This window comes from Caretta caretta, chromosome 5 (genome assembly GCF_965140235.1).
Source record: "Caretta caretta isolate rCarCar2 chromosome 5, rCarCar1.hap1, whole genome shotgun sequence".
In the NCBI taxonomy this organism is placed as follows: domain Eukaryota; kingdom Metazoa; phylum Chordata; order Testudines; family Cheloniidae; genus Caretta; species Caretta caretta.
Window position 1 is genome coordinate 135,898,292 of NC_134210.1, and position 14,433 is coordinate 135,912,724.

General features: G+C 47.3%; 1 protein-coding gene across 2 annotated transcripts in view; it reads left to right on the forward strand.

Annotated features, from left to right (window-relative positions):
* Nucleotides 1-14,433, forward strand: part of ELP1 (elongator acetyltransferase complex subunit 1) — a 115,746-nt gene that overhangs the window by 13,413 nt on the left and 87,900 nt on the right. For both annotated transcript variants that reach the window (XM_048849682.2, XM_048849679.2), the window contains exons 5-12: nt 3,451-3,531; nt 3,908-3,993; nt 8,432-8,531; nt 9,913-10,003; nt 10,541-10,664; nt 11,775-11,868; nt 12,662-12,892; nt 13,255-13,425. In XM_048849682.2, coding sequence (XP_048705639.2) covers nt 3,451-3,531; nt 3,908-3,993; nt 8,432-8,531; nt 9,913-10,003; nt 10,541-10,664; nt 11,775-11,868; nt 12,662-12,892; nt 13,255-13,425 — 978 coding nt within the window. The remainder of the gene's footprint in view (nt 1-3,450; nt 3,532-3,907; nt 3,994-8,431; nt 8,532-9,912; nt 10,004-10,540; nt 10,665-11,774; nt 11,869-12,661; nt 12,893-13,254; nt 13,426-14,433) is intronic.

The window sequence follows — 14,433 nt, forward strand, 5'->3', positions numbered from 1 at the left end:
TGAAGTTTTACATTGTTTTGGTTTTGGGTGCAGTTATGTAACAAAAAATTCTACATTTGTAAGTTGCACTTTCACAATAAAGAGTTTGCACTACAGTACTTGTATGAGGTGAATTGAAAAATACTATTTGCTTATTTTTACAGTGCAAATATTTGTAATAAAAATATACACTTTGATTACAATTACAACACAGAATACAATATATATGAAAATGTAGAAAAACATCCAAAATATTTAAAAAATTTCAGTTGGTGTTTTATTGTTTAACAGTGCAATTAAAACTGTGATTAATTTTTTTTTAGTTAATTGCATGAGGTAACTGCGATTAATCAAAGCCCTAGTCTAAACTATTGTGTTCCAAAGACAGAACTGGAGGGCCTGAGGTGCCCAAGGTCCCTGGAATGGCAGGGAATTGATTAAGTGACATACACCAAGATAACCCTGGCAAGTGACCCGCATCCCAGGCTGCAGACGAAGGCAAAAAATCCCAAGGTTGCTGCCTATCTGACCTGGGGGGGAAATTTTTCTTGACCTCACATATGGCCTGTTAGACCCTGAGCATGTGAGCAAGAACCAGCCACCTGAGAAAGAGACTTTAGTGCCGCCTCAAAGCATCAGCCCGTACCAGCCAATGTCCTGTCTCCAGCCGTGGCCATCTCTGGTGCTTCAGAGGAAGGAGATGAAAAAACCCCAGAATACTTGGTGGGGGGGAGGGGGAGAGAGAATATCCTTTTCTGACCCTGTGGGTGACCAGCTGAAGACCTGAAGCATGAGATTTTTATGACTATCTGACATGGATCAGGAGGGACTCTAAGAGCTACCAGGCCCTGCTATGCAATTCCTCTTGTACATGTCCAGCTTTCTCTCAAAATTAAGTTGTTTGCCTGCACAGCTCCTACTGGGAGACTTCCAGAACCTCACCCCTCTAATGGTTAGAAACCTTCAAATTTCCAGTCTGAATTTGTTCATGGCCAGTTAATATCTTTTTGGTCTTATGCCAATATTGTCCTTTATCTTCGATAGCTCTTCTCCCTCCCTGTTGCCCCCCCCCCCCGATGTATTTATAGAGAGCAGTCACATCCCCTCTCGACCTTTGTTTTGCTGGGCTTAGCAAGCCTAACTCTTCCAGTCTCCCCTCATATGATAGGCCCTCCATTCCCCCGATCACTTATCTGCACCAGTTCCGGTTTGAATTCATCTCTCTTGAACGTGGGTGATCAGAATTGTACGGGCTCCAGATGAGGTCTTACCAGTGCCTTGTAAAATGGCATTACTACTTCTCTCTCTCTCTCTCGAATATGTCCTGCTTGATGCATCATAGCATCATATTTGCCTCTTTCGTAACTGCATTACATTGTCATCCTGTTATCGACCAACACACCCAGGTTTCTTTCCTTTTCTGTCACTTAGAATCATAGAATATCAATGTTAGAAGGGACCTCAGGAGGTCATTTAGTCCAACCCCCTGCTCAAAGCAGGACCAACCCCAACTAAATCATCCCAGCCAGGGCTTTGTCAAGCCTGACCTTAAAAACCTCGAAGGAAGGAGATTCCACCACCTCCGTAGGTAACGCATTCCAGTGCTTCACCACCCTCTTAGTGAAAAAGTTTTTCCTAATATCCAACGTAAACCTCCTTCACTGCAACTTGAGACCATTACTCCTTGTTCTGTCCTCTTCTACCACTGAGAACAGTCTAGATCCATCCTCTTTGGAACCCCCTTTCAGGCAGCTGAAAGCAGCTATCAAATCCCCTCTCATTCTTCTCTTCTGCAGACTAAACAATCCCAGTTCCCTCAGCCTCTCCTCATAAGTCATGTGTTCCAGTCCCCTAATCATTTTTGTTGCCCTCCACTGTACGCTTTCCAATTTTTCCACATCCTCCTTGTAGTGTGGGGCCCAAAACTGGACACAGTACTCCAGATGAGGCCTCATCAATGTCAAATAGAGGGGAAAGATCACATCCCTCGGTCTGCTGGCAATGCCCCTACTTATACATCCCAAAGTGCCATTGGCCTTCTTGGCAACAAGGGCAATCTGTTGACTCATATCCAGCTTCTCCTCCACTGTAACCCCTAGGTCCTTTTCTGCAGAACTGCTGCCTAGCCATTCGGTCCCTAGTCTGTAGCGGTGCATGGGATTCTTCCTTCCTAAGTGCAGGACCCTGCACTTGTCCTTGTTGAACCCCATCAGATTTCTTTTGGCCCAATCCTCTAATTTGTCTAGGGCCCTCTGTATCTTATCCCTACCCTCCAGCATATCTACCTCTCCTCCCAGTTTAGTGTCATCTGCAAACTTGCTGAGGGTGCAATCCACGCCATCCTCCAGATCATTTATGAAGATACTGAACAAAACCGGCCCCAGGACCGACCCTTGGGGCACTCCACTTGATACCGGCTGCCAACTAGAGGTGGAGCCATTGATCACTACCCGTTGAGCCCGACAATCTAGCCAACTTTCTATCCACCTTTATAGTCCATTCATCCAGCCCATACTTCTTTAACTTGCTGTAGATGGAAGAGAGAGAGTCTCTCCCTTTTATCATGTCCTTTCTTTCCTCTTGGCTCTTCTCCCTCTCTTCTCCCCCACCCCCCGCCCTCCTCAGAGTCAGGTGGGCATTACCCCATCACAGTCCCAAACTGCCCAAAGGAAGGGGATGACTTTCTCTAGGGTTTAATAGATTGTTTTGTTGCTGCCTAAGCCAGTATCCATTGTTCCTGTGAGGCTGGGCTGGGTTTATCCCATCCATGCCCTGACGAGGTGTGAACTCCAAGAACAGAGAGGCAGAGTTTTTTCATGGGCTTGCTTTAAGCCATGAGGATACATATTCAGCCTCGTAACTATATACATGAAATTATAACCTGTAATCTTATTATAACATTACTGTTACAACCATGCTCAGTGCATGATCAGCCTTCTGAAGACACCCAACGTGACAAACTTTGCATTGGATACCACGCAATCATTTTATAAAGATGAACATGCGGGGGTGTATGGTGTTCCCCCGAGGTACAGAGCGTCGCAATAGGACTCATTAAAAAGATAACCATGACTTCGTGTGGAGGTGAAATAACACTGAGATTTTACAATTGTAATTGTAGAGGTAAGAAATTCAATACATATGCTGTGTTTTTCACTAGATTTTTGGATGTTACTGCATTGAATTTGTGGTTTTGCTTTAAGACCTTTTCTACTTATAGGAATCACTGTCAACTTAAAACCTACTCAGTTTCAAAGCTGAATTCAAGGTAGTGTTCAAGAACTGCTTGCCTCTGAGTCTCCCTGCCAATTTTTGTGGCTTTACAATCATATTTTCCTATTATTGGGAGTGATTTTTTTTCCTCTGCTTTTGCTATGTGACAAACAGGGAAACTGAATTCAACCTTCTCTCTTGCACTGGAGAATACCACACATGTAATTTTTAATCCTGGCTCGTATGTTTACAATGCAGGTCAGCAAACTCTTATTATGATGACAAAGGACTTTGAACCAATTACTGAAAGGGAGATCCACCAGGATGACTTTGGGGAAGGTGAGTTGTTGCAGTGAATACAGACACAAAAGTATTTCATTGTTCTCTCATAATAATGAATGAAATGAACGAACAGCATGAACTCTGCCCAGGAGGCAGCAGGATACTACTGTCAGGTTAGTAAATTGCAGCTGAGTGTCAATATTTTCTTGGCAGCAAAGGCGCTAAATGTGTCAAACCTGCTGGAAAGTTACCCAGCTGCTGCAGTGCTGTTAGCCACATGTATCTCTAGGAAATGCATCCCATAGAATAGCTCTAACAGCTTGTCCTGCACAATAGGCTAGGAAGGTGATGCTGCCTTGAGGTTCTATTTGTCTGTCAAACTGCATGGTACCATTTTGTAAGTCTTCAGATATTGCAATTCTCTCTCCTGTAGGAAAGTTCATCACTGTTGGTTGGGGTAAAAAGGAGACACAGTTCCATGGATCAGAGGGCAAACAGGCAGCTCATCGCAAGCAAACGGTACTGCACTGACATATGAGGTCTCCATGCTGCCCAGATGGGACAGCTATACAGAGAGAGCTATTGTCTTTCCCTCCATGCTATGCAGAGAAATGACGCTCACACTCTCCTGCTTCTTCCCTGACATTATGTCCCTATTTATCACCTAATTTGTTCACTGTTCACTTGATTTAAGTCAAATACTTCCCCCCCTCTCTACTTCAGTAATGCGGGGTTGAATGGCTGTACTGCTCACTCAGCACCTGACGGGTTCAGAGTGGTTTTCAAACACAACAGGCAACGCAGGTGGTGCTGCCTGGAGTGCAATTTGCCCAGTGCTTCCTGTTATAAGACCCTGTTTTCAGTTGCTTGCATCTTTGCCAAACTTTAACTGTTCGCATTGAAACTTTCACACCAGATGTCTGTCACAGGATTTTTTTTTTAAAGTTTCACCTAAAATGGTTCAACTGTTTTTCTGAGAATGAGATTGGAGAGGAATATTTTGTTTTACCCAAGTTTTTAAAAAGTACTTACTGCTGTTTCATTGGCAAACGATAGCATCCCCAAACTTTGGGGCATAGACTTTGAAAATATGGCAAGGCCTTTGTGTCAGGGATGTGCTTTTTGCTGTTTCCATAAAAATTCACCAAAATTGGTCAAGTTATAAGCCTTCAGGAAGTCTTATTTCATACTTGTTAAAGTGCAGCAGCTAAATTCTCTGAAGATCCTGTTTGCACTGAGCATTCTCTGTCCCCTCATAGCTCCTACATGGCAACTGGACTGCACATACACCATCCCAGGCTTCAGGGGCTGAGCAGGACTTTCCCTACAATTGCTGTCCCTGGCTGCATGGGGCTTTTGTGGCACCGGGCACCAGAGCTGAGAGCAGGGATCATAGAATCATAGAATATCAGGGTTGGAAGGGACCCCAGAAGGTCATCTAGTCCAACCCCCTGCTCGAAGCAGGACCAATTCCCAGTTAAATCATCCCAGCCAGGGCTTTGTCAAGCCTGACCTTGAAAACCTCTAAGGAAGGAGATTCTACCACCTCCCTAGGTAACGCATTCCAGTGTTTCACCACCCTCATAGTGAAAAAGTTTTTCCTAATATCCAATCTAAACCTCCCCCACTGCAGCTTGAGACCATTACTCCTCGTTCTGTCCTCTGCTACCATTGAGAACAGTCTAGAGCCATCCTCTTTGGAACCCCCTTTCAGGTAGTTGAAAGCAGCTATCAAATCCCCCCTCATTCTTCTCTTCTGCAGGCTAAACAATCCCAGCTCCCTCAGCCTCTCCTCATAAGTCATGTGTTCTAGACCCCTAATCATTTTTGTTGCCCTTCGCTGGACTCTCTCCAATTTATCCACATCCTTCTTGTAGTGTGGGGCCCAAAACTGGACACAGTACTCCAGATGAGGCCTCACCAATGTCGAATAGAGGGGGACGATCACGTCCCTCGATCTGCTCGCTATGCCCCTACTTATACATCCCAAAATGCCATTGGCCTTCTTGGCAACAAGGGCACACTGCTGACTCATATCCAGCTTCTCGTCCACTGTCACCCCTAGGTCCTTTTCCGCAGAACTGCTGCCTAGCCATTCGGTCCCTAGTCTGTAGCTGTGCATTGGGTTCTTCCGTCCTAAGTGCAGGACCCTGCACTTATCCTTATTGAACCTCATCAGATTTCTTTTGGCCCAATCCTCCAATTTGTCTAGGTCCTTCTGTATCCTATCCCTCCCCTCCAGCGTATCTACCACTCCTCCCAGTTTAGTATCATCCGCAAATTTGCTGAGAGTGCAATCCACACCATCCTCCAGATCATTTATGAAGATATTGAACAAAACCGGCCCCAGGACCGACCCTTGGGGCACTCCACTTGATACCAACTAGACATGGAGCCATTGATCACTACCCGTTGAGCCCGACAATCTAGCCAGCTTTCTACACACCTTATAGTGCTTATGGGGATATTGTGTCCTGTGCACACAGTGACCCTTTGCTGGGGCCCAGGGCGTGTGGAGGAGGAAGCAACCTGACTTGAGCACAGAGGATCAAGAGCTGGGTCGGGAGGGAGTAGATTGGGACAAGAAGCCAATGCGAGGATGGGGAGGTGGGGAAGTCTGACATAGGACAAGGAGTTGGGAATGCCTTAAACTGGTTGGGCAAGGAGACTGAGACAAGGTGCCTGGGGGAATAGACTGGAGCTAGCATGAAAGGAAGTCTGTGACTGGTTTGGGGTGCCCCCAGGGGGAAGTGAGGACTGGTTGGGCAAGGAGACTGGGCCTGGAATGTGGAACGTGGGGAGCAGTGGAGACTGGCATTGGGACTAGGAGACAGATTGGAGAGTACAGGGCAGGAAGGGGGTCAGGCTTTGGGGGAAATGGGCAGAAAGGTCTTTGCCCACTAGAGCATGCTCCCCTCCTGAGCCCGGAATGAAGCCCAGGGTCTCTGAGACTCATCATTCCTCAGCTGTCAGAAAATATCTGTGAAACCCATTGGCAAAGTGTCTCATCCCCCTCTAGTGGCTGGTCCCAGTGGCAGATGACAACCTACTACAGTAGAAGCTCAGAGTTACGAACACCTCAGGAATGGAGGTTGGTTGTAACTCTGGAATGTTCGTAACTCTGAACAGAAGGTTATGGTTGTTCTTTCTACAGTTTACCACTGAACATTAACTTAATACAGCTTTGAAAGTTTACTATGCAGAAGAAAAATGCTGCTTTCCCTTTATTTTTTTAATAGTTTATTTAACACGGTACTGTACTGTATTTGCTCTGTGTATGTGTGTCTCTGCTGCTGTCTGATTACTTAATTCTGGTTCCAAATGAGGTGTGTGGTTGGCTGATCAGTTGGTAACTCTGGTGTTCATAACTCTGAGATTCTACTCTACTGCTAACAGTTACTCAGCTTACGTGGCAGAGGTCTATGCTTTGGGTCTATGGTTCCAGCCCTGCTGATGGCCTGGATGGGTGTCAAATTCAGAGAGATGTCACATGGTGGAATCTTTTTTTGCCGTTTACTTTTTTAAATCCTAGGAAATAACACAAACAAAATTAAGTTAAAGAAACACTACGATGGCAAAGTCGAGCACTCAATAGTTATGAAAAGCCAGAATGAAGGATACTTGTACAGCCTTAACTCTGCTCCCTTGTGTGTCTACATTATGATAGGTTTCAGAGTAGCAGCCATGTTAGTCTGTATTCGCAAAAAGAAAAGGAGGACTTGTGGCACCTTAGAGACTAACCATAAGCTTTCGTGAGCTACAGCTCACTTCATCGGATGCATCCGATGAAGTGAGCTGTAGCTCACGAAAGCTTATGGTTAGTCTCTAAGGTGCCACAAGTACTCCTTTTCTTTTTACGTTATGATCACGGACAGTTTTTTTCCATAGGACCCCTTGTTCAGCGTACAGGGTGGACACTGGTGACCTAATGAGAGTTAGTCAATATTTTATTTTAGCCACATAATTCAGTGTGTCCCCCATGCCTTATTATTTTTCACACTGTTTGAACTCTGCTATGAAGATAGAATTCTGAATTTCCTCATGGGCTCTTCTCTGGCACTTCATCAGCGAAGTGTGAGCGCTTCCCAAACATTAACAAATGTGTCTTCACAGCACCCCTGTGAGATGTGCAGTGTTATTGGGAATTGAGGCACAGATTAAAGCCAAAATTTTCAAAAGATTCCACTAATTTTGGATGCCCAATTTGAGACACCTGGGGCATGATTTTTCAGCGTATGTGCTATTGTATAGTGCCTCATATGTTCACAGCACAGCTCCCGTTGACCTGAGTAGCAGCTGAGAGCGCTCAGCACTTCTGCAGATCAGACCCCAGGGTCTCAAGTTCAGGGTCCCAGGAAACAAGGAGCACACAGTTAGTGATCCATCACCTCTGAATGTGTTGCTGTTAGTGCCTTGCCCGGCATCGCACAAGAACCCCATGGCAGAGGGAGGGATAGAATCCTGTTCTCCAGTCTGGCATTCAGCTGTTCTAACCAGAAGACCAGCCTCTCTCTTTCTGCAGTTCCCTGTCTAATTCACCGCACACCTTCAAACTTCTGCAACCCATCAGACAGGGTCCCACAGACAACAGCCCCCTTTACTACACAGCCCTGGTTCATCCCTAGAGCAAAGTCTGTCCTGTGCACTGAAAAAGTGAGAAGACCTGTGACTAAAATGGATGTGATTGTCATTAAAGGCTGTATCATAATGCAGGCGCACAAGGGGGCCAAATTAAGGTTGCATGGACAGTCTTATTACTGGCATTTCCTAACTGTTGAGTGTTTAAGTTTGCCACCTTAACATTCTTTTAACACTGTTTTTGTTGTTGTAATAAACTACATAATGGACTCTTGCAAAGGGTAGGGGCAGCCAATAGCTTTCTGTAGTCAAAGGCCATTCCAGCAGCAGCCATTTCAGACTTACACCTGATCCTTTGGTTTTTCCTGTAAAACTTCAGGAAGTGCCACCTGCTTCATCCTCTGATGATGGCCGACCCCGAGTCACCTGGAGAGGAGATGGGCAGTTTGTAGCAGTGAGCGCTATTTGTCCACAGACAGGTATGGGATTAACTGATGTAGAAAATCTGCCCAGCCCCAAATTGAAGTATTTACCTGTGCTGGTGTGGGAGGCTATCAGTTTATCAAGCTGGCAAAGCTGCCTTACTTTGTCATATTTAGTAATTGGCAATTAAAGAAAAAAGTGGAAGGTTTTTCCTTCCATTTTGGGCCTGGTTTTCAGTATAGATGGGTCTGAGTAAAACTCTGGACCTGAAATGCCCCTGTGCAGGGAAACGGGCCTAGATTCTAACTTCACAGCTCTGCTCTTTCTCACTTTCCATTGACCTAATTGTCTGTCTCTCAGGCCTGGATTCAGAGATTAGCCAAGGTAAGAATTGGTGTGATGGCTATTGCACAAGGAGGGTGGTAATTTCTGCCGCATCCTGGAAAGCAAAGCAGTGGCTAGAATTGCTGGTGTGTTTTATTTCTCCCTCTCACTCCTCCCTGTCTCAGGCTAGGAGCAAACTTTTGAAACCATGCTCTTCTGAAAGCAAACCTTTCCAAACTGCTCCTCCTGCCCATTAGAAACACCCAGCTTATGTGGCTTTTGCCTTGGTTTCCAAACATATTGGGGAGTAAGTAGCTTGCTATCACTAACTGATACTTCACTTGTTCTGATCGAAACTTTGGGTGCTGGGTTCTGGCAGATAGCTGTGATTGTAACTCAGTTTTATGTCCCTACCCAGTTGGGGTGCCAACAGAACGTCCTAGCTTATAGAACCAAAGGGTGCAAGTTAGGCTGTCCTCTGCAGGGCCAAACCCGAGCCTCTCCCATTTGTTATCTGGGGCATTCTGTCAGAACATGAAACTGCTACCAGAGAAGCTGGTCTTCCAAACAGTTTGGATTTTGACCCTCATTTATTTCAAGTGTCAACTGGGCCCCTGTTCTCATTCAGGACCATGCACGGAAGGAGTTAATGTCGCGCATTAAGCAGTCTTTTAATTGTGGCTGGGCCAAAACTGTTCAGCGCATCTCCGAATGCAAAAGAAGGTGTTTTTGGAATCTGAACTCTCAGAAATGCAAGGACATGTGAAACTCAGAGTTGTTTGGGAAGTTTGAATATAGAATGCACATGAGAAACTCCAAGCAGAAAAGAGTTGTTTTCTGACGCTTTAAGCAGGAGAATGGTCACAATCAAATTGTCCAACCTTGTGCAAAATCATGCACAGCTGTGTCATAACTGTGAGTTGCACAGCAATTCCAGTGAGCCTGTCTGCAGCTGCCATTATCTGTGAGGGGTGCCCATACTTTGCATTTGTGCTCTGGGTCTTCATGAAGAAGTTGTCCCTTTCCACCCGCACCTCACCCCACCAAAAGCAGAGTACGCTTCTCCTGAGTTTCCTGTCTCTCTCTCCCCACCCCACCCCTTGTCTCGTGTAGGAGCCCGGAAGGTCAGAGTGTGGAGCAGGGAGCTGGTCTTACAGTCGACAAGTGAGCCTATCCCAGGACTAGAACAAGCACTGGCGTGGAAGTGAGTAATGAGCAGCGTGTGTTTCTGGTGGATGGGGTTGGGTTTTGTTCACTGGCTGAGGTGTTTCCTCAACATCTGTCAGAGCCTGAAGGATCCTTTCCCTCCTTTGTTTTCGTGCTTTGAGCTTCCCTCCTCCTAGTCAAACATGTAAAGAGGAAGAGCTGTTTAGAGCCAATCATTCCTGTTTCCCAGGGCAGCTCCCCCTTCCACTCAGGAGGTGAGGCCAGAGCTGGTAGGAGAGGTTAGGCTCTATGTATGGTCTTATAGCAACACCTCACCAGGCTGGCTCAGCTTTGGGAGGGACAGCAGCACTTATCCTCTCCTGTATTAATATTATTTCTACAGGGGTGTTGTGAACCCGGAGTAAGGTATGCATGGCGGTGCAAGAGCTTTGGCTGGAGGCCTGATAACAGCACATGCTCCAGTCCTCCTTTGGTTTGTGTGCTACTGGGCCAGGGCAAGCAGCTAGATGTGTTCTTTGCCTTAAATTTGCAATCAGTTGTGGTCACTCATGCTTACCCTTGCATTTGTTTTAAGGCCCTCTGGAAGCCTGATAGCATCCACACAGGAGAAACCCAACAAACATGATGTTGTCTTCTTTGAGAAAAATGGTCTCCTTCATGGGGAATTCACCCTCCCATTTCAGAAAGGCCAAGCCAAGGTAGGTGAGGGGTCCAGGCTGTCGCCCTCCTGCGTATGCAGTGCTTGCTGCTACTTGGTGTGGAGACCTGTCTGCTGGGGTCTGCTGAACATGAAGGGTTGTGGTCAGTGGTCAGTAGTGACGGGCCTAGATCTGTGTAACCCCAAATCTAGAGTAACCTGGATCCAGATTTCAAATTAGTTGCTAGTTCTCATCTTGATAGTGATCTGAATCTAAACTGCAGATCCAGATTTGTGTCTAGCTCTGATCTCTGCAGACTGGGCCCATCGTTGCCTTTAGTCACTGACAGACTTTAGTCTCTATAGAAAGAGACGGGAGGTAGGAAGCACCAAATTGTGACTCTTTACAAGAGCGGTTGGGTGAAAGAGTCCCTTGTAGTATGCACGGGCCCAGCTCAGGAGTGCTGGGCTACAGGTGGCCCTGTTGACTCCAGCTGGGCACTCAGCACCCTGGGAAATTCAGACTTCTTTAAAATCAGGCTCTTATCTATCTCTTGGTCACAAAGTACCTAGGAGCAAGAGCAGAACCATGGGCTCAACCCATCTCCCACTGAAGACAGTGTATTTTTTTTAAGTGTGTTCCCTACTGAGGAGACAGCAGCCCCTCAAGAGGCTCTAGCATTTGATCACCAGGATCTTCTGGAGACAACACTTCCAGCCTCTGGACGGTCTCGCCCCAGCTGGGGAGAAGGCTCTATTTCAGCCACACCACTGTGCCTTGTAGCTGGGGTGGGGTTGCAGGTGATGCATGGGAAAGAGTAGGATCTAAAATACGGCAGAGCACGACTGTTGTGTGAATGGAGAGTGTGTGACTCCTCAGTGGGCTTGTTTAAGCTGTTCCCTCCCGCAGGCACTGTGCAGAGTGTATAAGAGGTTCTACTTAATTCCCCCCTTAGTTTCCTAAGGCAGGGCTGGGGTCTACCATCTTCACATCATGCCTGGGGGATTTCCTGGCATAAGCTTTGTAATATTTTACTGCTTTCTAGTCACTGCAATGGTGTGCTCACTTGAGTGCTGTCTGGGCAAGGAGGGAGCCAACTAACATTTTTAACCTTGAGTGGTCTGCCTCGTATAGGGGCAGAAACACCAATGAGAGACTCTGTCCCATCAGGTTAACGAGCTGCTTTGGAACTTAGACTCTACCATCCTGGCAGTTTGGCTGGAAGATCTTAAGAAAGAAAAGAACTCCGGGACAAACACCTATGGTAAGAATACTTGCAGTGCCCTGACTGCCCCCAAGTGCACATTAATTAGGAGGTGTGGGGAGGCAATATGCCAGAAGACATGGGGAGATTCTGCTCAGTGTTTTGAGGTACCTGTGCAAGGTCAGGAGAAACGGCCCCTGGTTCACTAGATTTTGCTCACGGGCATTGTCTGGGCCAGCTGCTCTGGAAGCAATGCCAAACCTCACTGCCCATCAGTGGGCTTCTGAAACATCTACACCAGTGACTGAGGATCCCAGCCCTTAAAGCTGATGTCCCCTTTGGGGAAAGGTCTTTTGCAGGGAAGAGGAGGAGCACAGAATTTTTAGGTTCTTTTTAGCAAATTTTTGAGCTCAGGGTTGCTTTGTGCTGGGTGCTTCACAGACACAGTAGGAGACTGCCCCTGCCCCAAAGAGCTCACTATCTTAATAGGCAAGGTAGAGGATGGGAGACAGGAAGGGTGGTTATCCCCCTGTACTGAGAGCAAAGTGACTGGGCCCTAGTCACATAGGGAGTCTGGCAGGACAGGGATTGAACCGGGATCTTTTGTGTCCAGTGTAGTGTGTTAACCCCAAAGCTAGTCTTCCTGGAGCAGAGGGTGACTGAAGGTTAGACAGGCTGAAGGGCTGCTGAAATAATCTTTGGTGGCGGCCATGACAGAGAGAGGGCCCGAACATTCAGCTAAAACTGCTGGATCCCCCCAAGCTGCGAGTGGGAAAGGTCCGGCAGGGTGCCAGCTGTGACCTTACTGCCCCAGCCCCCATGCAATGCGTAATGACGACATTTCTCTGTGTAGTTCAGCTCTGGACAGTGGGGAACTATCACTGGTACCTGAAGCAGAGCCTGCGTTTTGGCAGCGCTGAGAAAAGCCAGCTCGTGTCACTGCGGTGGGACCCTGAGATCCCACGTCGACTGCACGCTCTCTGCAGGGGGTGGCACGCCCTCTGCTACGACTGGCACTGGAGCACCGACCGCAGCACTGGGGAGGAGAGCCGCCGCGTGGCCAGCGTGGCCGTTATTGATGGAGGTGACTGCGGGAGACCAAGTCAGTGACGGGGGGGTGTGTCCGCTGTTTAGCAGGTCTGTCTGTCTGGGGCATTGCAGTGCTGGAGTGCTGCTTCTCTCACTGGGGGACATGATAAAAGACCCTAGTGTGAGGGAGAGCTCCCTCCTTCAGGGCTAAATCCAAAGCCCCTCAGAGTCCATGGGAGTTGAATTAATGGGCTTTCAATCAGGGCCTCCGTGAGCAGAGCAGCCCTTCGTTGTACCCCTCCCCACGCTCCAAGCCGCCTCTTCCACTGGCAGTATTGCTGTGCCTGTTGCAGTCCGGGTCAGAGCTGGAGCTGCAGTCGTGGGATGGTTCACAGCCTGAGTTTCCTGTTTTCTCAGATAAGGTGCTAGTAACGGCCTTCCAGCATTCTGTGCTGCCTCCGCCCATGTGCACCTTCCAGCTCCAGCTCCAGCAGGCGGTGAACCAGGTCGCATTCCACACAGACCCCGCAAAGAGCGCAGACCTTGCTGTCCTCGACGCCAGCAACAGGATCTCCATTTACAGAGTTGGTGTGTGGTTTCTCTTTCTCTCAGTTCCTGGGTTTGCTGCACCCTTGCTCCCTCCATGGTCTTCTCAAGCGTGCCCTTTCAGGTCTCAGACCTCCAAGTGTCATGTCTGTATGAGCAGGGACCCATGTCCCTCTTCCTCCAGATAAGGGATCTAGGCTTGCTGTCCCCCTGCAGTTAACTCTTACTATCCCAGCAAGTCTGCAGTGAGTGCAGCACCTGTGGTTCGCTCTCTCTCGGCACAGTGAGCAGCCAGTTTTCACAGAGCATTTATTGTATTTAGAACAGAAGAATTACAGGAAAACAATCCTAAAGCAACAATCAGTCTTCCCGCATGCTGGGCTTACCAAGTGTCCCCTGTCTTCCCCCCCATCATGGAGACCCTGACAAGTTCCAGGGCTTCATGCCCTTCCAGCAGGGTTTGCCCGCTTGGTAACAGTCTCAGGTCAGCTCAAAGGTCAAATGAGGGACACTCAGTTAGTTCAGGCTGACCTTTTACACCACAAGCTCTTTCTTTGTCATCTGGGCTTCGTGATCCGGGTCTGATCCAGCCTATGCAGTTCCTCCCAGGGGATGGTACTACTCTGGAGTTGTTTGCTTGTCCCAAGGATTTTAGTCCTGGAATATTGTGTGGCAAAATCTCAGGCCATGGGTGAGTCAGTAACAGAAGGGTCAGGAAGGTGTCATTTGATTTGTAAAAACCTACAGAATCATAATTTCAGTGGTGTCCACCTCCGTGGTGTGGCAGAGGGGACTCGCTGACATCCCAGCCACCCCCGCTCCCAGCTTCATGTCTTTCAGTTGGAAATTTTGATAATAGCATCATTGGATATGGGTCAAGTTGGGTATCTTTCGAAAGCTTTCTCCCACAGATGCAGTGCTACCAAGCATGACAAACCTAGAACAATTATGTACATATATATATTTGAGAAAATGTTTACAAATACATTTATTTTAATTATACTTTAACACAAGGATGCATTGCTTATGTTTTAAAAAAGAAAAAAAGCA